The sequence below is a fragment of the Ailuropoda melanoleuca genome, chromosome 1 (assembly GCF_002007445.2).
Source record: "Ailuropoda melanoleuca isolate Jingjing chromosome 1, ASM200744v2, whole genome shotgun sequence".
Lineage (NCBI taxonomy): Eukaryota > Metazoa > Chordata > Mammalia > Carnivora > Ursidae > Ailuropoda > Ailuropoda melanoleuca.
This window is the reverse complement of record NC_048218.1, coordinates 63,052,247-63,077,522: the sequence shown is the minus strand read 5'-3', so window position 1 is coordinate 63,077,522 and position 25,276 is coordinate 63,052,247. Positions and strand designations below refer to the sequence as shown.

At 35.7% G+C, this 25,276-nt stretch overlaps 1 protein-coding gene across 1 annotated transcript in view; it reads right to left on the bottom strand.

Moving 5' to 3' along the window:
• STXBP5L (syntaxin binding protein 5 like) overlaps positions 1-23,950 on the bottom strand; it is a 404,610-nt gene extending 380,660 nt beyond the window's left edge. Inside the window, exons 1-2 of the mRNA XM_034659194.1 lie at positions 23,813-23,950; positions 22,513-22,709 (exon numbers count right to left, since the gene is read on the bottom strand). Of these exons, the coding sequence (XP_034515085.1) occupies positions 22,513-22,701 (189 nt within the window). The 5' untranslated portion in view covers positions 22,702-22,709; positions 23,813-23,950. The remainder of the gene's footprint in view (positions 1-22,512; positions 22,710-23,812) is intronic.
• Between the last annotated feature and the right edge of the window lie 1,326 nt (positions 23,951-25,276).

The window sequence follows — 25,276 nt, the reverse complement described above, 5'->3', positions numbered from 1 at the left end:
ATGAATCATCAAACTTTACATTGGAAACCGGGATGTACTGTATGGTGACTAACATAATATAATAAAAAAAAATTTTAAAAATTTAAAAAAAAAACAATTATTTACTATTATGATGATGCTAAAACCCTTTTCTTATTATTTCAATTAATTTCAGTATATACATCAAGATTTTAAGTTTATTTGTTGTTTTAAAAAAATACTGAAGTTCTAGTTTCTAGTCTGGCATATAAGGAAACTAGAAGTTGTAAGTCCCATCTACACAAGAAAAAAGCTGGAGAAACTGAAAATCAATAATTTTTCTTAGATCTATCAGAGAACTGAGGTCACAGGGCCAACCACTGCCCCCAAAACTGGAGAGATAAGACAGGCAGATATAGAGAATCACAGCTTACTGGAACAGAAGCTTAATAGCAGAAACCTCTATATATGGACCAGTACCAGAGAAGGAAAATCTAAACCATTACTGACAAATTGATGGAGGTTCCCTGTGGATAAGTTTGAGAGTTAAAAAAAATTTCAACAGACCCAGTTTTAATGGGGCCCCCACTCTTTTGTGGCTTTTACCTCCAGAAGCCCTACCAGGTTCTCATAGTGAAGACAAGAACCTCCTGCTTCTGGCAGAAAGAAGGAAAAAGTAGACATTTAGAAATATGCCCAGAACTTCTGTTGTTTTTAACAAGTCCAGCCTTCAAGAAAAACTTTTTTTTCAGAACCTAATCAACTGGGGAAGGAAATACTCAACTCCAGTACCCCAGCCCTCAAGACATATAAGGGAAATATCAACTCTGACCTTGCCATCTCACTTAAGGGGGAAAAAAAAAAACCCAGAAAACTGAGAAGTAATTGTAAAAGTCACAGTCCAAAGGCATAAGCTCACTAAAGTATAAAATGAAGTGTAATTGCTAAGGGAAGAGGAGAGAAAATTCAACCATATAAAATGCTCAATAAAACCTGAAAAGGCAGAAAAAGAGTATGAGAAAAAAATGAAAGAAACAAAGAATATGTGCAACAAGGAGAAAATGGTAACAAATATGGTAGATGTTAATCCAACTATATAAATAACCATATATTAAACATCAAAAGACTAATAAATGCACCAATTAAAAGAGGGGCAACTGTCTGCCTTCAGCTCAGGTCATGATCCCAGTGTCCTGGGATCGAGCCCCATGTCAGGTTTCTTTGCAGGGAGCCTGCTTCTCCCTCTCCCTCTGCTGCTCCTTCTGCTTGTGCTTGCTCTCTTTCAAGTAAATAAGTGGAATCTTAAAAAATAAATAAATACACCAATTAAAAGATATATATTTTAAAGTGGATAAAAAAAAAGACCTCAACTCTATGTTGTCCACAAGAAACCCACTTTAACTGTAAAGACACAGATCAACCAAAAGTAAAGGGACGGAGAAAAATGCCAGCTAACACTAATCAAAAGAAAGTGGGAGTAGTTATATTAATTTCAGGCAAAGCAGACTTCAGAACAAGAAAAATTATCTGAGATAAAAAGGGGATTTACATAGTAATAAGGGGATTAATTCTCCAAAAAGACAAAATAACCCTTAATATGTACACATCTAACAACAGAGCATCAAAATACATAAGGCAAAAACAGAACCACAATAAGACATACACAAATACACTATTATAGTGGGACACTTTTACACCCCCTCTTAGTAATAGATCTAGCAGGACAAAAATCAGTAAGGACATAGCTGAAATGAATAATATAATTAATCAAGTAGATCTAATTGACATTTATAGAATACTTCATCTAACAACAGAATATTCTTCTCAAGCTCATATAGAAAATTCACCAAGACAAACCACATTCTGGACACTTATTAACAAATTAAGAAGGATTGAAATCATACAAAGTATGCTCTAAAACCACAATGGAATTAAAGTAGAAATCAATAAGAGAAAGATAGCTGGAAAACCCCAAAATACTTGGAAATTAAACAATGCATTTCCAAATAGTACATGGATCAAAGAAGAAATCTTAAAAGAAATTTTAAGAGTATTGAAAAAATTTTCAAATGCTTCAAGAGAATTTGGTACCAAAAATTATTCTTCTTTTGGGAATAAAGGGAGAATATGATTTGGCAAAAACAACTGAGACAGCAAAACAAAGACTGAACAAACAAAGATGAAAACCTAGGGGGGGAAAAGTAAATCATGAAGAAAAAGAACAACAGCACATTAGAACTAACCAGGGCAGGGAGATAAAAGAGATAGGAAAAAAAAGTTTCAAAATTTTTTTGTAGTGTGAAGTTACAAGTAGCTTGGTGGTTTCAGAAAACTACTACCATTCCTTTAAAAGTAATCCTTTAAGGGGATTAAGAAAACCTTGGCCAACCAATTTGGTATTAAATTAGCTTTGCTATTGGTGTCCCAGAGATCTTTAATCCTGGTTCCTCAAGATCAACCTGAGCAACTGGATTCTTACCCAGAATCACAGTTCCTCCTGCATCACTCTTGCCTCTACTCTTTCAGGTTCTGTAGCTTTCATTTTGAATCTTAATCTCTGCCTACATTTGATCACACTAAACCAAACAAATACAATCTTTACGTAACCGGCCATATGTGACTATGCCCTATGCACTTCCTTGCCTGAATCTCCACCAGACTCGGTAAACTAAGTTTGAGTGTGATACTTTCAACAGCCTGGCCATCCTTCTATCAAACACAATGCTCTCCTCAAAATATACATTTGCTAAAGATATTCACAAATGATATTATTTTACCTCACATAATTTTCTTTTATCAAATAATCTATTTTTGCCAATATAAGAGTGACTAAAAAGTTTAGAAAAATGGAAGTAAGACCACTCCCAGCATTGTAAGCTATTAGCAGTGATGCAGGCTAGCTAATAATTCCTCTTCTGTAATTTGGTTAAAATAACTAGTTTAAGCTGATACCACACAGCTCAGGTGAAAAATCAGGATATCATAGGCAGCTTACCTCATTCACACTAATACATACACAACAAAGCTTCCTATAGGATTTTTGAAAATCAGTTTTATTTCTATAAATAGCTTTATTTTTGGGAATCAGTGTTATTTCCACAGTATATAGAATTTTGTATATTCACCTAGCTATATAAGAATATTAAAATAAATAAATAAAAATACTGAACTGATTTGCTGTGTTGAACTCTCAGAAAAACAAGAGTTAATTCAAATCTTCTATCTATCTGCTAGAGTTAAAAATGGGTGCCTACTAGAGAATATTATATGGAGCAAATAAAATTGCATTATTTTTTCAAAATGGAGAGGGAAAGAAAATGTGATAAATGGAGAAACAGTACAAATGAAAAGAGCACAAGCAATTGTTATACATATGCACACACACACACACACACACACACACCATTTAGGATAGTTTTTAAGAACACTATTTCAAGTATATAATTATACAAAACAGTAGTTGTTGTCCAACAATTATATAACAAATTAAAATCAATCAATATGGATTTTTGGCTGTCAACTAATAAAAAAAAATTCTCTTATCTTGGTTTTGAACAAGCCCTACATAGCAAGATATTGTAGCAACTTTAGCTACAAAAGCTACTTTAAACAAAATTGCTGAAAGAGGGGGGGGAAAAAAGCAGCCTCTAGCAGCTGTCACCTGGAGTTTGCCTGGCACTAACACCTAGCCTATGATGTTCTCCTGTTGAACATGAACAGTTTTCTAGAAAACCAACATCAAACAAGGACACTTTATGACCATGTGAAACAAGACAAAAAGCCACTGCAGAATCACATCTGGGTACTGATAAACATAAGAACACTGTGCAAACCACACTAATGACTAAGTGTCCCCCACATCCAGCTAACATAAGCAACTGCTGCTTCTTTAGCCATTATAGCTTTAGCCTCATGCCATTCCTCTTACCTCCTACATAAAAATTCTTAGGATTCAAATGATAGAATTGTCCCCCACTTTCTGACAACACTCAATTCATGCTTATTTGAACTTTTCTAAAAGCACCTAACATACACCCAAATCCTGTGGCAAGTCCTAACACCCTCTTAGTGAGATGTTTCATGGCTCCCTATCATATGCAATCTCCCTTGCTGTAATAAACCCAACTTTGTCTAATTACAGAAATGCAGTATGGTTGATGGGCACAGACACTACACTTCCTTTCAAATGTTCCAAAACCCAGTCTATGTGTTATTTTGGCCAGTCTTCAGCCTAAAAATTAAGTTAGTATGATATTGGCATTAGAACAGGGAGAAAGACGGAAGAACATTTTTATTTCAGGTACAAATTCTAGTACCCATCAAAAGTTAATATATGACAAAGGAGTATCACAACTAGTAGGAAAAGGAAGAATCAGTTAACAAATGATATGATAAAACTGATTGGTTATAAGGAGGAAAAAGTCATTTTAGAGTCATACTGTATACACCAAAACAGATTCTAACTGGATAAAAAAATTAAAATATAAAAGATCAAAGCACCAGAAAATAAAATAAAATAGAAATGATTATTTAATCAAAACTTTGAATTTTAGAGGCAACTCTTTGCTTAGAGGAGATAAAAAGGAAAGGATCAATAGATTTAACTATACAAAAATATAACTATATATATGTATATATATATATACACACACATATATATATAAAATGAAAATCATGAGCTAGGGAATTTTTTACAAAAATATAACAGATAAAAGATTGAAATACTTAATATATAAAAATTTTATACAAACTAATAGAAAATTCCTAAGAACCAGGAGATGAGAAAGTAATAGATATGAAAAAAAAATTCATGTAAGAAGAAACTCAACTGGTTAATAAGTATATAGGAAAATAATCAAGATCATTAATAACCAAAAAATATAAATTAAAATAACTAATTTTGAATTTTCATATACTAAATTAAGAAAAATATTTTTAAATACCTAAAGCTTGTGACAGTATCATTAAGCTGGTAGTTATATAGGACTAAGGTGAATTTAAATTGGTGAATCCTTTTGGAAAATAATTCAACAAGATATATACAAGTGTACAATTCACCTAGTTTACCTTTAGGAATCTAGTCTGGGGAAATAATACTATATATGCTGAGACAAAGAGAAAGACACATGCATTATACCATAATATTAAAAACGGAAACAACCCGCATTTCCAATAATAAAGGAAGAGTGTATCCACTGGATGGAATGTTATAAAGCCATTAAACTTACGTAAAGAAAAAATTCCTAACAATATGAAGACATTTATGTTCTAATGTTAATCCAGAAAAACTAGCATGTAAAATTCTATATGTCTATAACATAATATAGCATAATATCCATAATATAACTGAGATACTAAACATACGACATATAATGGCCAGACCAGGTATAACAACAGAATTTTGGCCCACAAACTCTGCAGCAACCAGCCCAGAAAACCAAACCACAATCCCTGCAGCAACCATTCCAGGAAGCCAAATCACGACCTCTGCAGTAATCAGCCTAGAACATTAGGACTTGGTCAATGACTGCCAGGTTCCCTAATTGTTATAGACACTTTCCCCCACAACACTTCAAACTCAGTATGAATAAGAGAAAACCAAATATGATTTCCAAGCCAATCACATAGGATGCCCCATTTATAGTCAGCCTGCCTCCAGTTTCCCATACCAACAACCTCCTATGAGAACATATCTGAAGCCTACCTTTTTTTCACTATAAAGCTTTCCCCACTCCCCTACTTACCTTTGAGTCTCTGCCAAATGCAAGTAATGGTGGCTGACTCCCTCACTACAGCAAACTCTAAACAAATACCCTCTGTTCTTATTTGAGCAGTCGCTTATGTCCATATAACAAAAACTAAACATAAAAAAAATACTGAAATAAAATGCACCCAAAAAGTCACTAATTATTATCTATATCTGAGTATTCAATATATGGATAATCCCAGAATGTTTTTCTCTCTAGCCTGCTGTATTCTCTGTAATGAGCATATCTATACTTATAATGGAAATGTAATTTTTCAATAAAAATATTTGATGGACTACTATTCAGTAATAAAAAGGGGACAAATTACTGATACATTCAACAACACAGACAAATCTCAAGTACATTATGTTGCATGAAAGAAGACACACACAGACAATACATACTTAAGATTCTATTTATATGAAGTCCAAGAATAGGCAAAACTAAGCTATAATAGAAGCCAGAAATTCATTGCTTCAGGAAAGGGGTGGGAGTGGGAAAGTAACTGGAAAAGGGCAGGAAGAAAATTTAAGAAGATTTAAGGTAATCTATATCATATTTTGACTGATGGCTACATGGCTATGTATAACTGTCAAAATTCACTAACTAGTATTTAAAAGCTGTGAATTTTATTATGTGTAAATTAGACCTCAAATTCTTCCTTGTTCTTCCCAACTTTGCTTGCAGCTGTCAAATCCCAAGTGTTCAACTCTTAGCACTGTATCCTCTCAATATTTATGTTTTGCTCCAAGCTTTTTAATCCTATAGCTCTATGAAAATGTTAAAATTAAATAAATTATTTTTATGATAAATGTATAATCCTGCTTTGTATGAAGGCAGGTATTAGATTAGTTATCAGGGAACAAAAAAGCATGATTTGAAGATTATTCTTTGAAGATTACATGAATCCTTTCAAGGAGAAATGGTAATAAAGAGAAATGGTGACTTAAAGAGCTATTTTAGTATATTAATATTATCAATAAGTATTAGACTTGTTAGGAGAATAAAAGTGTAACATAAGAAATATGTTTTAAATATCTTCCAGGCGCCTGGTGGCTCAGTCAGTTAAGTGCCTTCCTTTAGTTTAAGTCCTAATCCCAGGGTCCTGGGATAGAGCCCCTCATCAGGCTCCCTGCTCAGTGGGGAGCCTGCTTCTCCCTCTCCCTCTGCCCTTCCCCCACCCGCTCATGCTCTCTCTCGCACTGTACTCTCTCTCTCAAATGAATAAATAAATTATTTAAAAAAAAATAAATATCTTCCAGATTCTTTCATTTAGAATAAAAGAGCTTTTAGCCAGGAGAATATAAATAGAAATTAAGATAAATAAAGGACAAAGAGAAAGACAGCAAATACACAATAAAATGATTTTTGAAAATAGAAATACAAGGTAAAATGAGGAAAGTAGTAAGGGAGCAAAGAACCTAAACCATTTAAAAAAGAATAAAAGGAAGTTCCATAAAAGTTACAAAAAATGAATTAAGTACACATTGCAAATCATTACTTACATAAAACTATAACTGGTTCATTTAGTGTGTGCTGGCCTCACAAATTAAAAAAAAAATGGCCCAATTACAAAGTGCCTAGTATAGAGTTATATATAAAATAGGCCTTTAATAAATAAGTATATAGTAAGTAATATACATAAGTAAATGAATTCACCTAATACCCATGCTGAGTAATTGCCAACACACAGAGTATTGAATATTACCTCAAATAAAAGAAATTTTGGTTATGATAGAACTGGAAAAAGCAAAGATCCAATAATAACTACCTAAGGATGGAAGAGAATCAGAGTAAGGAAACTTCTGAATTATATAGGTAATCAATAAAAATAATATACAGATATTTATAAATGGAACTCTCAATAAATCAAAGTTATGTTCCTCATAAGTATTCTGATCCTCTCCTTAATGCCCTCCAATTCAGTTCTTCAAGTATCATTAGCCTATCAACCTGAGTCTTGGATATCCTATAACTTAGAAGAAATCTAAGAGAAATTAGAGCTGACTAATCCACTTTCAGCTTCTTTTTTTTTTAAAGATTTTATTTATTTATTTATTTTTATTTTATTTTAGAGAAAGAGAAAGAGAGAGCTCAAGGGAGGGGGAGGGCAGAGGGAAAGGGAGAGAAAGAGTTTCAAGCACTGAGTCTCAAGCCACCCCTGAGTGTCGAGCCCCACTCGGGGCTTAATCTCAGGACCTGGATATCATGACCAGAGCCAAAACCATGAGTGGGATGTTTAACCAACTGAGCCACCCAGGCTTCCCTCAGCTTCTTGCTATATAATCCTAAGTACTATAAAGTCCTTGTCAAATAATGTTTTGTTTTTTCAACTGTTTTTTAAATATTCACTTAAAAGAAGAGATATGTGAAACTATTCCATCCTAATCCCTCCAATAACTTATCTCATAAATAAAAATTAATACCATTGAATACAACCTAAAGAATCAACTCCAGTCTTATTTTCACATATTCTTTTATGTCTCTTATATTTTCCTCTTTTCTAATAAACTAAGGGAAATCTACCCCCACAGTAGCAACATGAAGTAGGAATAGCTTAGTCTGACTTAAAAATATTCTTTTCCAATTTCTTAAAAGATGTGACCATCCCTAGAAAATAAAATTTAAAAATCTAAAGTCTGATTTTCATCTTGTAGTACACTGAACAACTTCCTCACACATAATCTAAGAGTTCAGAAAGGAAATAGCAAAGAATTTTGTTTTCAACAACACACACAAAAGCAAAGGATACCTGATCTTCAAAACAAAACAAAACTGTGACTTTACACAAATTGAATTAAAGATAACTTCAAGCCAGATGAAAATGCAGTGTGAACCTTGTTTGGTTCCCAAGCCAAACAAATCAATTACAAAAAGATACTATGGAACAATTGAGGAAACTTAAACATTACCTGCATAAAGAAATTCTGTTAATATTTTTAGATATAATGGTATTAGAGATTTTTCAAGAGGAGAAGGGGGGAAGTGTGTGTGTATATATATATATATACACATATATTATAATTATATTATATATATATAATTTTTTTAAGATTTTATTTATTTATTTGACAGACAACCAGCGAGAGAGGGAACACAAGCAGGGGGAGTGGGAGAGGAAGAAGCAGGCTCCTAGTGGAGGAGCATGATATGGGGCTCAATCCCAGAACGCCAGGATCACGCCCTGAGCCGAAGGCAGACGCTTAACAACTGGCCACCCAGGAGCCCCGGAAGTTTATATTTTTGAGAAAGAGAAGGGGGGGAGGTTCTTATCTGATCTCTAAAATTTTTACAGATGAAATTGTATAACGTCTAAGATTTGCATTAAAACAATAAAATGGGTGATCAAGATTTGCAAAGTTGATAACTATTGAAATTAGGAATTTATTAGAGTATTCTCTCTGTTCATTTTCCAGAAAGTAATTTAAAAACAAACAAACAAACAAAAACAGACAGGTGAAGGTAATGAACATCTTTGTGAAAGGCAGAATAAATGGCCCCCTAAAGAATCTGTGAATATGTTAGTTTTTATGGCAAAGGGGAATCAAGGTAGCAGATGAAATGAAGATTACTAATCAGTAGACCCTGAAATGGGGAAGTTAACCTGGATTATCCTTGTGGGCCCAATGTGACCATAAATCTTTAAATATGGAAGAGGGAAGCAGGAAAGTTAGTCAACAGTGATGCAATGTGAGAAAAATTCAACTGGCCAATGTTGGGAAGAAGACAGAAGGAATTGTAAGCAGCCTCTAAAAGCCAGAAAAGGAGAAAACACTCTCCTAGAGCCCTACCAACACCTTGATTTTAGCCCAGTGACACCCATTTCAGACTTCTGACTTCCAGAACTATCAGCTAATAAATTTGTGTTGTTTTAAGCCACTAAGTTTTTGGTCATTTGTTGCAGCATAAATAGGAAATTAATACAATCTTCTAAGAGAATTACATATTTTTATTTACCTGAGAGGAAATTAAAGCACAGTGTGCTGAAAATTCAAATGAAATATGAATCAAGTAAAGAAAAAATTTACTCATCAAGCAAAGAAAAAATTTCCAAATCAAATACCCTCACTACTTTAAAGGTAAAATCTTTCCTCTTTTCCCCCTCTACCTTTCCCTTTCTGGTAGCCTTAACTTCTTTTCTATGGCTCAACTGCATTAGCCCCACTACAATATACCAAAATGATATTAAAATCTACCATCACTGCTACTTTCCTAACACTTTTCTCCTTACACATCTACTCTTTTTTTTATGTACCCTTTTTTTTTCCCAGATTTTATTTTTAAGTAATCTCTACACCGAACCTGGGGCTCAAATTTACAACCCCAAGATCAAGAGTCGCAAGCTCTACTGACTGAGCCAGCCAGCCACCCCTTTACACATCTACTCTTTCTTTAAAAAGATTTTATTTATTTATTTGAAAGAGAGAGGGCTCAAGCGGGAGAGGGAGGGAAGCAGAGGGAGAAAGAGAAGCAGACTCCCTGCTGATCAGGGAGCGGGACATGGGACTCGATCCCAGGACCCTGAGATCATGATCTGAGCCAAAGGCAGATGCTTAACCAGGCAGATGCTTAACCAATGGGTGGCTTGAGCCACCCAAGCACCTTAACACATTTATTCTTAAAAGTACTAATTCTAGGGGCACCTGGGTGGCACAGCGGTTAAGCGTCTGCCTTCAGCTCAGGGCGTGATTCCGGCGTTATGGGATCGAGCCCCACATCAGGCTCCTCCACTATGAGCCTGCTTCTTCCTCTCCCACTCCCCCTGCTTGTGTTCCCTCTCTCGCTGGCTGTCTCTATCTCTGTCAAATAAATAAGTAAAATCTTTAAAAAAAAAAAAAAGTACGAATTCTATCAACTCTATTCTCTATTATAGTGTGACCTTAATTTTATCCATCATCTTAGTGAAAATATTTTACCCTAATCAATTCCCTCCGGTCTAAATGGGCACTCTCAGTTCTGATTCGTTTGTTTTTAATTTTGTTTTCACCATCCTTGACCTCTCTGTGATGCTGAGACATCCTTGAATTTCTTTCTTAATATTATTTCTAAAGAAAGCATCAGATTATTAAACTATACTTTTGAGTTTTCCTCTTATCATTCTGCTTACTTTTATTTCTTCTTCGTTAGGTTTTCATTTCTCATCTACTCAGGTGTTTACAAACCATAAGCATTTCCCTCAGACTCACTCTAACTTCTTAATTGATTGTACTACTAATGATTTTCAAACATTTTTGGTTTTCAGATTTGCAGAAAGGTGGTTAGTCAATTTGTAATGAATAAATTAGACTGAACATTAAGCAATTCAATTAATTTTCTTGACAGTCTAACTTTATTGTGTATATTTAGGTAAAGTACTAGTTTTTAATGTCACTGAAATTTATAGATGATTAGCAAAGCAGAAAAATTATTAAAAACTAACAGTTTTCTCTAGCTACCAATCCTTATCTTTGAATCCAGGCATCAAATCTACATCTAAAACCACCATTACAAAATGGTCAATTTTGGGGCGCCTGGGTGGCACAGCGGTTAAGCGTCTGCCTTTGGCTCAGGGCGTGATCCCGGCGTTGTGGGATCGAGCCCCACATCAGGCTCTTCCGCTATGAGCCTGCTTCTTCCTCTCCCACTCCCCCTGCTTGTGTTCCCTCTCTCGCTGGCTGTCTCTATCTCTGTCAAATAAATAAATAAAATCTTTAAAAAAAAAGGTCAATTTTATTTATAATGAAATGTACATATCCTACTATGAAGATATTTTTATACTATTTTCGATCCAAGAGATGTTTACTGGATATATATAATCCAATTATAATATACTTGCCTAAAGTTAAAACATTAAATATTATACTCGGTTTCAAATTCAAATTCATTATATTGATTCAAATTCAAATTCATTATATTGATTATGTATCATTATATTCAAAATAATTCCATATACCATCAATATCAACTGGTAATTTTAGGCCTCCAATGAAAGTAAAATCACACTCTCCTTTCTAATATCTTACATAAGTCTGGAAAATATCTTAAATGATTTTGTTGATAAATCAACCAAAAAGTATTATTTCACTCATTATAGTCAGTTGGCTGAGAATGGTTTATGTCCTAATCATTTTTAACATTGTACAGTAAATATCTTTTGAGCAATAAACTTGTTAAATATCTCCTTGTGTTCCTTCAGTGACTATGAATGTTCCATTTAACCAAGCCTCTACACAGGTATTACCATGGGCCTGGAGGTCTTGTAGTCTATTCCTTAAAACTACTTTCTCTAAATCCTTAAATATGCTTTCTATTTTTGGCTTTCTCAAATTTAATCACTGATTTTCTAACAGTCCTTATCAATAAATGTTAGCATTATTTAGAAAGTTAGGAATGATTCCCTAGTGTATTATACACATTAAGGGATTAGCCTTTCAACTATTAAGAAGATGTTTTAGATTTTTTTTTTAAAGATTTTATTTATTTATTGGACAGAGATAGAGACAGACAGTGAGAGAGGGAACACAAGCAGGGGGAGTGGGAGAGGAAGAAGCAGGGTCACAGCAGAGGAGCCTGATGTGGGGCTCGATCCCATAACGCCAGGATCACGCCCTGAGCCGAAGGCAGACGCTTAGCCGCTGTGCCACCCAGGCGCCCCTAGATTTTTTTAATTAAAAAAAAAAGAACACTGCAGCTACAACCAAAACCTTTTATAAAGATTATTATTTTGACAATTAAGTAGGAACAAAAAACTCAGTTTTCTCTAATAGGACAAAAACTCAATTTAAAGCTTAAAACGGAGGCGCCTGGGTGGCTCAGTCGTTAAGTGTCTGACTTTGGCTCAGGTCATGATCCCAGGGTCCTGGGATTGAGCCCTGCATCAGGCTCCCTGCTTGGTGGGAAGCCTGCTTCTCCCTCTCACACTCTCCTTGTTTGTGTTCCCTCTCTTTCTGTCTCTCTCTGTCAAATAAATAAATAAAATCTTTTTAAAAAAATAAAAATGAAATAAATAAATAAAGCTTAAAACAGGGCTTCTACTTGAAAACTTCAATGAATACAAAGTTATTGCTATTAAACTAATATGTAAATGGTATATAGAAAAATGATATGGGAAAGCAATACAATCATTCTATCATTAAAAGTAAACTATGTAACTTAACCCTATGATTTTTTGCAGGCACATCTTCTAGTGAAGGCAGAAGGAGGGCTACAGAACTGCACCAAAATTCAAGAAATACAAATTTGGTTTAATCACTAGTAATAATTCTACAGGTATACAAACTTGGAAATTATGTTTTTAAGTTAGTTCTATATTGAGACATACACGAAGTATGACAGCACTATTTTTAAAATGAATTTTTGTCTTTTTCCTAGTTTTTTTTCTTAAATTCCATACATGAGAAAAATCATATAGTATCTGTCTTCTTCTGTCTGACTTACTTCACTTAGCATTAATACCCTTTAGGTCCATCCATGTAGTTGCAAATGGCAAGATCTCATTCATTTTTATGGCTGAGTAATACTCCATTAAATATACACCACATCTTTATTCATTCATCTATTGATGGCCACTTGGGTTGCCTATTTGGCTATCATAAATAATGCTGCAAAAAAACATAGTGGTGCATATATCTTTTTGAATTGGTGTTTTTGTTTTCTTCACATAAATATCCAGTAGTGAAATCACTATCCATATGGCATTTCTATTTTTAATTTATTGAGGAACCTCCACACTATTTTCCATAGTGGCTACACCAATCTACATTCCCACCAACTCAGCACACAAGGGTTCCTTTTTCTCCACATCCTCACCAATGCTTGTTATTTCTTGTCTTTTTGATTCCAGCCATTCTGACAAATGTAAGGTGGTATCTCATTGTGGTATGATTTGCATTTCCCTGCTGATTAGAGATACTGAATATCTTTTCATGTGTCTGTTGGCCACCTCTATGTCTGTTTTGGGAAAATGTCATTCAGGTTCTCTGCCCAATTTTTAATCAATTTATTTGATGTTTTGGTGTTGAGTTGTGTAAGTTCTTCTTATGTTTTGGGAATTAACCCTTAACAGACACATGATTTGCAAATATCTCCTTCCATTCAGTAGGTTGCCTTGTCATTTTGTTGATGGTTTCCTTCACTGTACAAAAGCTTTTTATTTTGGTGTAGTTCCAATAGTCTAGTTCTGCTTTTGTTTCCATTGCCTTTGTTTGTGGTATAAGAAAGTGGTCCAGTTTCATTCTTTTGCATGTAGCTGCCCAGTTTTCCCAGCACCATCTCTTGAAGAGACTGTCTTTCCTTATTGTGTGCTCTTGCCTACTCTGTCATAGATTAATTGACCATAAGGTTGGGTTTGTTTCTGAGTTTTCTATTCTGTTTCATTGAGCTATGTGTCTATTTTTGTGCCAGTATCATACTGTTTTGATTATTGGAGTTTTGTAGCATATCTTGAAATTGGAAGTTTGATACCTTCAGTTTTGTTTTTCTTTCTCAAGATAAGTTTTGCTATTCAGGGTCTTTTGTGATTCCATATAAGTTTTAGTATTATTTGTTCTAGTTCTGCAGAAAATGCTGTTGGTATTTTAATAGGGATTGCTAATCTAATGATTGCTTTGAGTGGTATGGACATTTTAACAATATTGGTTCTTCCAATCCATGAGCCTGGAATATCTATTTGCTTGTGTCATCTTCAATTTCTTTCATCAGTGTTTTATAGTTTTTGAAGTACAGGTCTTTCACTTCCTTACTTAAGTTTATTCCTAGGTATTTCATTCTTTTTTTGTGTATAATTGTAAATTGGATTGTTTTCTTAATTTCTCTTTCTGCTACTTCATTATTAGTGCATAGATATACAATAGATTTCTGTACATATTTTGTATCCTGCAACTTTACTTAATCCACTTATCAATTCCAGTAGTTTTTTGGTGGAGTCTTCCAAGTATTCTATATATAGTATAACATCATCTGCAAATACTGAGTTTTACTTCTTCCTTACCAATTTGGATGCCTTTTATTTCTTTTTCTCATCTGACTGTGGCAGCTAGAATTTCCAGTACTATGTTGAATAGAAGTGGTAAGAACAGACATTTTCTCTTGTTTCTGATCTTAGAGGAAAAGCTCTGTTTTTCAACATTGAGTAAGAGCACTATTTCCTTTTAAGATAAGAACAGCCATACTAAATGAGACCCATAATCCAATTTGCTGACAATATACTAGCACCAAAGACTTGTGGTAAGAAAATGTGATTGTTCTCTATAGTAACTTTAAAAATTTATAAACATACTTCATACAAGTCTATAATCCCTTACATGAGCACCCTTATCCTCTTAGGATAAACAAAGTGGGAGCCTAGAGTAACTGAATCATCTGGCTTTTGTTTCTGGTTCTTAAAAAAATTAATTTTAATTCATTTGGTACTTAAATTTGTTAGTATCTCAACCCTAACAAAGTTGCTTAAGTCTTCTGGTTTGCTTCCATTCCTATTCTTAAAGATGACCACCCTCAACTGTCACAGGAGCATGAAATCATTGTCAGACACTTTATCCATAATAAGTTATCCTGCAGTGTCAACTGTACTACCTTTTGTTCTACCAGTTACAGTATAGAATGAGACAAATACACACATCTCACAGAATATTTTAATGAATGAAAACTGCAGATATGTAGAACTGTGATCATGGTCTTGTGCCAAAATCAGTCATAAAACTTCCCAAATAAAATGATGTGAAATTAGAAGAGATAATAATCAGGGATACCTAGGCATTTAACCTCATTCAGCATTCTGAGGTCCTGGAAACCCTAGTTCTCCACAGTCCACATCTATGTTTCTATCTTTCTTTTCCTTTTTATTTTTTTTAAAGACTTATTTATTTATTTTTACAGAGAGAGAGAAAGAGAGCAGGGGGAGGGGCAAAGGGACAGAGAGAATCCTCAAGCAGACTTCCCACTGAGCAGGGAGCCGGACACCGAGCTCAATCCCAGTACCCTTAGCTGAAATGAAGAGTCAGACGCTTAACCGACTGAGCCACACAGGTGCCCCTCTATACCTGTATTTTTTATTTTACAGCCATTTATCTGAGAAGATCTGATGCTATATCTGGTATGAGGATCATATTACAAATCTGTTTCCTTGCAGAAGTTACGCTAGTTATCTATATGTTGTCTCTGACACCATGACCATTTATAAAAACAGCTTATAAATGTAGATGAATAGGGAGTTGGCTAATTTAAGAGTTTATTCAAAACTTTAGGAATCATTCCATCTGGCTCTGGTGATATATTTATTTTTGTCTATTTTGTTAATTAGGTCTAGAGCATCCCATGTGTTTGTCACTGTCAATCTAGTACTTCTAAATTGTTACCCTAAAACGATCATTTAGAAACAAAAGTGTCCCTTATATCTTCTTCAATAAAAACTGAGACTTCATTGAATATTTCTACAATCTTCTTTTTCATATCTTTTTGAAAATTATACACGATATTCCTAACGTGGTGTCACTCACTGAATCCTTTCCATGTCTTTATGTTACATAAATTTACTTCATAAAAGCCTTTTCCAAGAGGCCGTTCAAAACAAAATCTAAGTTGCTTTTTTTTTTTTTAAGTAGGCTCCATGCCCAGCATGGAGCCCAACATGGGGTTGAATTCAAGACACTGAGATCAAGACCTGAGCTGAGATCTAGAGTTGAATGTTTAACTGACTGAGCCACCCAGGCACCCCTCTAATTTGCTCTTAATACATCATTCTATCAGCTTCCTTGTCTCATTTATTCATCTATTCATTCAACAAATATTTAACTGCTTTCTATGTGGCAGGCACTTTTCTATAAATTGGTAAGATAGTTGTGAACATAATAAGGCCCCACCCTCATGGAGTTAAATTATGATAGGAGAAGCAAACAACAAGTAAATAAATATATATAATGTAATAACAGGCAGTTGTATTATCAAGAAAAAGTAATCAGGATAAGGGCAGAGAAGGAGTGAGCAGCAATGAAGATCTCTTTGAGAAGTTAACAATTAAACTAAGAACTGAATAATGTAAAAGGAATATATAATATAATTATTAGAGAGGATAGTGTTCCATGTAAAGGAAACAGCAAATGCAAAAGCCTTGAGGCAGGAATCATGTCTGAGAAACAGTAAGAAAGCCAATGTACCTGTTGCAGAGTAAGTAACAGAAAGCACAATAGAAAGTGATGTCAGGACCAGGACCATTTATATCTTTATAAGACATTAATAGGACTGTTGTTTTTATTTTTAAGAGAAATAAGAGTTCTGAGCAGAAAGTGCATAATATGATTTAAATTTTAAAAGGATTCTACCACTTATTATGAGAAGAGACTGTGTAGTGAAGCTTGAGTGAGAACAGAGAAAATACCTAGAAGGCTGTAGAATAGTAGTCCAGGCAAAAGATGTGGTGGAAGTGAAGAGATGTGGTCAGATTTAGGATATATTTTGGGGGGGGGGGTCAATAGAAAATTCTATGTTCTCAATGTCTCTGTTTCCTTAGAAATTAATCATGTTGCTTTTTTTTAATAAGTAAGAAAGATAAAGCAGAAAAAATACTGGATTTAATAATGGAAGAGCAGAGCATTAAACTTAGCTATGCCTCCTACTAACTTGAAGACCTAAGGATATCACTTAAATTCTCTGGCCTCAGATGTCCTATCAGTAAAATAAAAATATTTACACCTTCTTTGCCTTCCTTACAGGACTGTTATGAAGGTCAAATGGGAGATCTTACAGATAAAGGTCTCTAACTTTAATTTAACCAACTCACTAGATTAACAAAAACTTCCCATTCTCTTGGTAAAACATAGACTGATATTAATGATTCCCTGAATGCTTGATAAACTCTATGTAACATGGTGAGTAAACTCTATGTAACGTGGTGAGCTAGAGTAAACTCTAGTTAGAATACTTATCCTACTACTTTCCTACTCCTGGCCTAATTATGTGTAGGTCAGTTAACTATAGGGATGGATATATATATGCATATATATATTTTATATATATACACATGCATATATCTCGTGTGTGTATGTGTGTGTGTATATATATATATATACACTCATCTATACTTTTTATATATATGTGTGTACTTATAGTTGATTCTTGAACAACATGGGTATGAACTACATGGGTCCACTGATGCTTGGAATTTTTTTCGATAAATGTAGTATAGTACTATAAATGTATTTCTTATTATTTTCTTAATAACATTTTCTTTTCTCCAGTTTATTATACAGTGAATAATACACATAAATTCAAACTACGTGTTAATCCGCTGTTTATGTTATTAGTAAGACTTCCAGTCAACAGTAGACTATTTATAGTTAAATTTGGGGGGGGCGCCTGGGTGGCACAGCGGTTAAGCGTCTGCCTTCGGCTCAGGGCGTGATCCCAACGTTATGGGATCGAGCCCCACATCAGGCTCCTCCGCTATGAGCCTGCTTCTTCCTCTCCCACTCCCCCTGCTTGTGTTCCCTCTCTTGCTGGCTGTCTCTATCTCTGTCGAATAAATAAATAAAATCTTTAAAAAAAAAAAAAATTCAAACTACGTGTTAATCCGCTGTTTATGTTATTAGTAAGACTTCCAGTCAACAGTAGACTATTTATAGTTAAATTTGGGGGGAGTCAAAGTTTTCAGGGAGTTAATATTTGGGGAGTGAATATATACAGATATTCGATCATGTGGGGGGTCTGCATCCTTAACCCCACCTTGTTCAAGGGTCAACTATATATTCACCATATGTATAAACCGTCAGATGACACTTACATATCATCTAGAAGGACCTGACACCTGCTTCAAAAGCATATAAGTTCTTATTCTACTTTAAATAAATTAAAACCAAAAACTACACATAATGAATTTGGAATGGTTTGTGAAAGAAAAGTCCACACAGAACTCCAATTATAGAACCAATGCTCAACAAAAAAATCTTGTTCGTTTATCAAGTGATTTGTAAATTGACGTATATTTATATGTTTTCATTCAAAATAAAATGTTTAAAACATATATCATTATTAATAACTTTCTGCTTTAATCTCATTTCAATTAATCAACCAACCATGTATAGATTATTTCATTCATAAAGTATATCAAGTGCCTACTATAATTGTTTTCATTACAGCCATGTATTGGAATCTCCTGTGGGGACTTTTCAAAAAATGCAAGTGCCCAGGCCCAACCCCAGAGACTGATTCTCTAAGACGGGTGGAGCTAGAAATCTTTCTATTACACAGAGTTAAGAACCACTGGCCTGCTAGGTAATAAGCAGCCTAGCAATGATATGGAAACAAAATATATTTACCACTCAAAGAGTTGACATATAATGATAGTGACAAAAAAATAAATTTTCTAATCACAATAAGGTGCTAAATTAACTCTATAGGAATATGCCAGGTGCTATAGGAAAACAGAAGAAGGGGAAAAAAAACTCTGCTTTGGGCAGGAAAAGAGGAAGGCAGTGGTCAGAGCTGGTTTCATGGAGGTGGTACTTTAACTATGAGATAAAAAGTAACTGGCGAGGGGCGCCTGGGTAGCATAGTCAGTTAAGCCTCCAACTCTTGATTTCAGCTCAGGTCATCATCTCAGGGTCCTGGGATCAAATCCCTCCTTGGGCTCTGTTCAGCAGGGAATCTGCTTGAGGTTCTCTCCTCACCCCACCCCCATTTGAGCACAAGCGTGTGTGCACACACTCTCTCTCTAAAATAAATAAATCTTTTAAAAAAAAGGAACTGGGAATTCTCCAATTTTACTAGAGCTGGAAAGGATATTGTAGTTAGAAGCACCAGATTGAGAAAAGGCATTGAGATATGAGAATACAGTGCTTTCAGGTAATGAAATATACTTAGGAAATCAAGGAAATGAGGATGGAAAGGTAAACAGGAATCCCATCTAAAGGGAACTATATATAGATCAAGTTAAGCAGTTTGACATTTATTGTACAGAGCGGTAGTTTCAAACTGTGTTTCATAGAATTCAAGTTCAGAAAAGGCACTTTTTTAATACTTTTACTTTTTTAAGGCCAGCAAAAGTCCTACTACCTGCAGGTATAGTATTATACAATAAAAACCAAATATAAAAAACAAGCTTTTTATAATAGCTGTATAATTTATTATAATTTATTTTTTAAATGTATGCCAATAAAGTACATTTATTTGTCTTACTAGATGTTATTTACAGGGTTTCACATTAAACTTTTGTTTGTAGAGCATCACTGCTCTGGGAAACCAACATAGAATTTTTAGCAGGGAAATGACATAATGAACATTTTAGTTCAGAAATAACCATTATTATAACAAAATCAACTGAAATAGGGTAAAACAAGAGGTAAGAAGATCAGAAAGGAAGTGATTTCAAGAGACTAACCAAGAAAATATGACAGAAAGAACAGGTACTAGAGATGGCGAAAAGGGAATAAATTTCAGAAATACTAAGGAAATGGAATAGACAGGATTTGATGACTGATCAGAAAATAGAGAGGAGGATGGTTTTCAAAAGAGCAGATCTTACAGGTCTTACAGATTACAAATCTGTAATCACAGATTTGTACTTTAATTTTGGCCATGTGGAAAAGGTACAAGTACCCAAAAGGTGCCAACTGCTCAGTACTCAGAATAGAATGTTCTTTGCACATTTAATCAGTGAGTCCAAATGAAGTCCCCATTTTAGTGACAGTTCTAATTTTGAAACATCCTTAAACCATTTTTATATATTTTATTATAGTCCAGATAACCTAAAGTACAATCATAAAATCACTTTTTAAAATTAACTATATTACTATCCAAAGACGCCATAATACTTTCCCCATTTAGTAACATTTCAGTACTATTAGTGTTCCACTTATATAGCTATCTATCCTTCTAATTTCTTTGAAAGTATAATTTCGTTACCTATATTATTATAGCCCACTGCTTATAGTCATTCCACCAAGAACAAGGTGATTTTAAAACTTTCAGAACAATATAAAAATAAACATTTATCCCCTTTTTCAATTTATACATCGCCTTCACCCAATTGTCTTGTTTGATCTTCCCGATAACCTTAAGTCAGAAGAGCAGGAATACTTATTACTGTACTACAGATGGGAAAATCAAGGCTCAAGGCAGATAAATGGCTTGCCCAAGACACATGGCTGGCAAATGACAGAACTTTAAATAAAATACAATCTGATTCCTAGGCCAGTGTTCTTCCTACCATGCCATATGTTTTTGAATTAATACATATTTAACTTCTGCCACTTCTCATGTCTATTTCCTGTCTGAATAAATGGGAAGATATATAGTTATCTTGCATAACTTTTCCTCTCTTGCATTCACCCATTTCCCCTGAAATTTTTAATTTAAAACCTTCTCTACCAGGTTCAAAACCTCAATAGTCCAATGCCACTCTGTTTCAGAGGTCTATCTTTTTTACATCAATTTTATCTTGACCAAAACTCTCCTGCCTCACATTCACAAAGTAAGAGAATTTGGAAATTTTTTCAGAATCTTGGAATGGAAACAGTAATATGTCAAAGAATAGATAATAAGGGCCTTATTCCCCTAACTAGCAGTTCAAATTTGACCCCTAGGACACTTTTACATATTTGTCTCATGACCAATATTAAACCCCTAATCTGACAAAATATCTATTATTTCAAATTGATAATGAAATTATATACAACTTTGTATACAGAATTTTATGCATACAAACCTCATAGGGTAGAATTATATCTTTTAATCCGACCTAATTCTAAATCAACTCACTTTTACGTAAACCAATATGTAATATTTTACTAACTACAGATTTGATGTTTTTATAATGACCCTACTGGGAATGGAGACTAAGACAATAATTGAAACTTATGTCATTATATATGTTATTTACTACAAAAATAATTTTAATAATTTCAAAAAAATTCTTTTGAAGTACCAAAAAATTTAATAATTTATGTGATTTCAAAAATTTATGATTTGTTCTTATGTATTCAGGTACTTTAAAACTATATTAATCTGTATCATATGAATGACTTAGTAGCTTTTTAAATTGTACATGGTAGGTCAAAAACACATTCCTAGGCTACCCCCCCCAAAAAGAAACAATAAAAATTACAAACTACGTCAGAAAATACAATATCTATATATTAACAAAGCATTTGTTTTGTAAATTCTCATCTCTCCCCATCAGAATCTCTTTGTTTTGCTTATTCATTAGAAATTGAACATTAAAGCATAATTACCTAAAATGTTTCCTCACTAAACCAGAAAACAGGCTATTTTTTAAGTTCTTACAAGAATTAAATCCGTTGCATTTGTTTAAGAATCTGGGGGTGCTTTTCTACAGAATTTTAAACAATGAATGTAAAACAATACTGTTAGATCTTTTAATGGATGTATTCCTTTAGCTATTATCTACTTACTTCTAGCAACATCTTAATAGCTTCAATCATTTTATACAGCACAGTAACATAAAATAACAATTAGTTTCTCTGAATGTCAACAAGGAATTAACCAGAATGATTTTTTCCTTCGGTTTTCTACTTATACATAAATATTACATTAAAAATTTTGCCCACAATTTGGGCCTTAACATTGTCTTGCAAATTCTACTTTTTACGTTTGCTTATTTCCACTTCAAACTACCATAGCTTTTTAACAATGCCTAGAATAACTTTATTAATTCAAACATCTATCTGTAGATTTCTCTGCCCAGGACTGTCAAATGCTGGCATCTCAACAATTTCCAGTCCCTAGTGTGGGTGGTTTTTTTGTTTGTTTTTAATTCTTCTTTCCTCACAACGGTAAAATAAAGAAATAATAGGCTTTAAGCCAATTCAAAACTTACCTTGCAAATCTGGAAATACTCTGAAGTCAGGGTTTCCTGAATCTCCTCTTTGAGAACCCCTGCAGTCCCTCCTGGATGTATGGAACCACTTCCAGCCCCACCACCACTGTTACTGCCACTGCTGCTACCACTGCCAGGGGAGGAGGCAGTTAAGCCATCCAAAACTTTTCGGAAATTAAACTTCTTCATTTTAAAAACTGTTGAGAAATTCAAAGGAAAGGGTGACTTAACACATGGACTTATACCTGGGTAAAAGTGTACAGCTTTTCATTAGTCAAGGCAGTAGCCCTTCCCCATTTTACAAGCCTTGGCTATAAATGACTTAAAAAAGAGAAAGAGTCATATTTCATTTTGTCAAATTTTAATTCAAAAAAAGAACATCCTTTAAAAAGAAATAATAAAATATAACTCTAAAAGCAACAGTATTTCCTCCTCATACATCAAATTTTCAAGGGCTTTATCCCCAGCTGTAGCTACGCTTTATCAGCACTGGGGTAAAAATAAAAGGCAGTGTCATCATCGTCATTAGCATTATATCATCATTATTATTATACAATCAGACAGCAGTCCAACAGACCAAGACTCTGTCTCTCTTAAGGGCGGGCTTTCCTTCTAAAGGTTCAGCTCAGAATATTTTCAGAAAAACGATGTTGGGGTTGTGCAGTGGGAGAGCCGCTATTTACTACCACCTTCTGGGCTCTCCCCCATCATCTTCAACGCTCCCTTTTTTTCAGTAGGTAATGAGGGGTAGGCCTTTTACCATTCCCCACCCCCAACAGCCGGACCCCAAAACATCTGCGGGTGACCCAACAGCAACAGCCGACGGGAGGGGCGAGCGGCGGCGCCGGCTGCCTCCGCTTCTCCCTCCCCCCCCTCTTCCCTCCCAGCGTGTCCAGCCCTCCTCCCTCTTCTCCCCTCTCCACCCACCCCCCAACCCGCTCTCCGCAGCCGCCGCCGCGCTCGCCCGCGCGTCCGCTCTCCCCGCAGCACCGCGGCGGCTCCTGGGGGACGTGTAGCAGCGGCGGCGACAGCTGCGGCCCGATTCCCGCCTCAGCCTGCTGGGTGCGCAGAGCCGCCGCTCCCGCCGTGTCTCCCTGAGCCGAGCGCCTAGGCACAGAGCACACACAAACACCCTCACACAGACATTCGCGCGCCCATCCGGAGCACACGCAGCCCTAACACAGAAATTCGCGCGCGGGCGCTCACGCTCATGAACACACACACAGGTGTGAGGGAGCCGCGGCTGGACGGCGGCGTCGGCGTCCCAGAGGGATGACTATATGACTCCCGACTTAGGCACCTTCCTCGGCCGCCACTAGCTGCCAGCCAGCCCGAGAAGCTGAAGGTGCAGAGGGAGGCGGGCTCGCAGGCGTCAATCCCGCCGGACTGCCGCCGCTTCTCCTGTCCCTCTGGTCTTGGCGCCCGGCGCTCTCCGAGGTTCTACCCAGGAAGGCAGGCTCGAAGGAAGGCTCCGCCCCCCCGCCGTGGGATGCAAGCCCCGCCCCTGAAAAGCCCCCTCGTTCGCCCCGCCCCTTCCACTTTGGGCCGCGCGGCGCCGGAGAAAGGGGCGGAGAGCTCTGGGACGTCAAAGGGCGGGAGTAGCCTCGGCTCCAATCCTAGGCTCCATAGGGCCAAATTCCGTGGTCGCGAGGCGCGGAAGAAATTTGGGGATAGGCCGAAGGAAAAGCCAATGAAAGGGGGAGGGGAGAATTTAGAAAGGTAGGTGAAGTATTTGATTGACGGCGAGATTGGCCAGTATGCTGGGGGGCCGTGTTTTGGGGGCTGTAATTGGCGCTACCTGTTGAAGGACGGAAGTGTGAATCAATAGAATGCGTGGAAGCGTGCAAACTTGGGCGCCCTGAGTCCGAGGCTGCTGGAAGGGTTTCCCTGGGTCTGACCCTGGTCGATATTGTGAACTGGGCAGGTGATTTTGCAGCTTATCACCCCTTCGCTCTCCAGGTGCATCTGTTGAGCTTCCCTCACTGCCCTGCCGCTTGCTTGATCACCTAACAAGTCACCTCTGCTAGAGAGAATTGTGTTTCAGTAGACTTTTGGAATATTTAGCCTTTCAGATCCTAAAGAATCAATGGCTTACCTCGTTTCTTCTAATACGTAGAATTACCCCTTCCCCCCATTTTCACATAAACAATTTTTTTAAAGAAACATTTCTCTAAGTAAACTGTCAGTAATATATTTTAAGCTTTTTCTATGAGTCACAATAATCATTTTGAAAGATGCAGTATTTGGTGCAGGATTAGAAAATATAACAGTATCAGGATGGGAAAATTTGGTTCTGAGCTCTGACTTGATACTGAATTGTGGAAAATTTAGACCTTGATGTCTTCGTCTGTGAAAATGAAGAGCAGGGGGCCACAGCTAGCGTTAGACTTCAATCTGGGCAACACAGAAGAGTTCATAAGTAATCATCTCATATAGTCTTATATTTTAGAAATCTTCTAGGATGACTTTTTTTTTTTTTTTCTGGTGGAGGAAGGGGATGGGATGAAAGGGAAGACCTGAAAGAGAAACAATTTATCCAAGGTCACATAGCAAGGAAACAGAGATGGATTAGAGCTCACCTCCTTTTGAATTTTTCAGTACTTAATGTCTATTTTAATCCTTTTGAAACCTTTCAAAGACCCCCAATTGCCACAGCTAGACAATAACACTTTTGAGGGCAGGCATGGAATTATACAGTTCTTCTGTCTTGTCTAGTATCTAGCACAATGTTTCACAAATAAGAGGCACTTAAAGGATTTTGAAT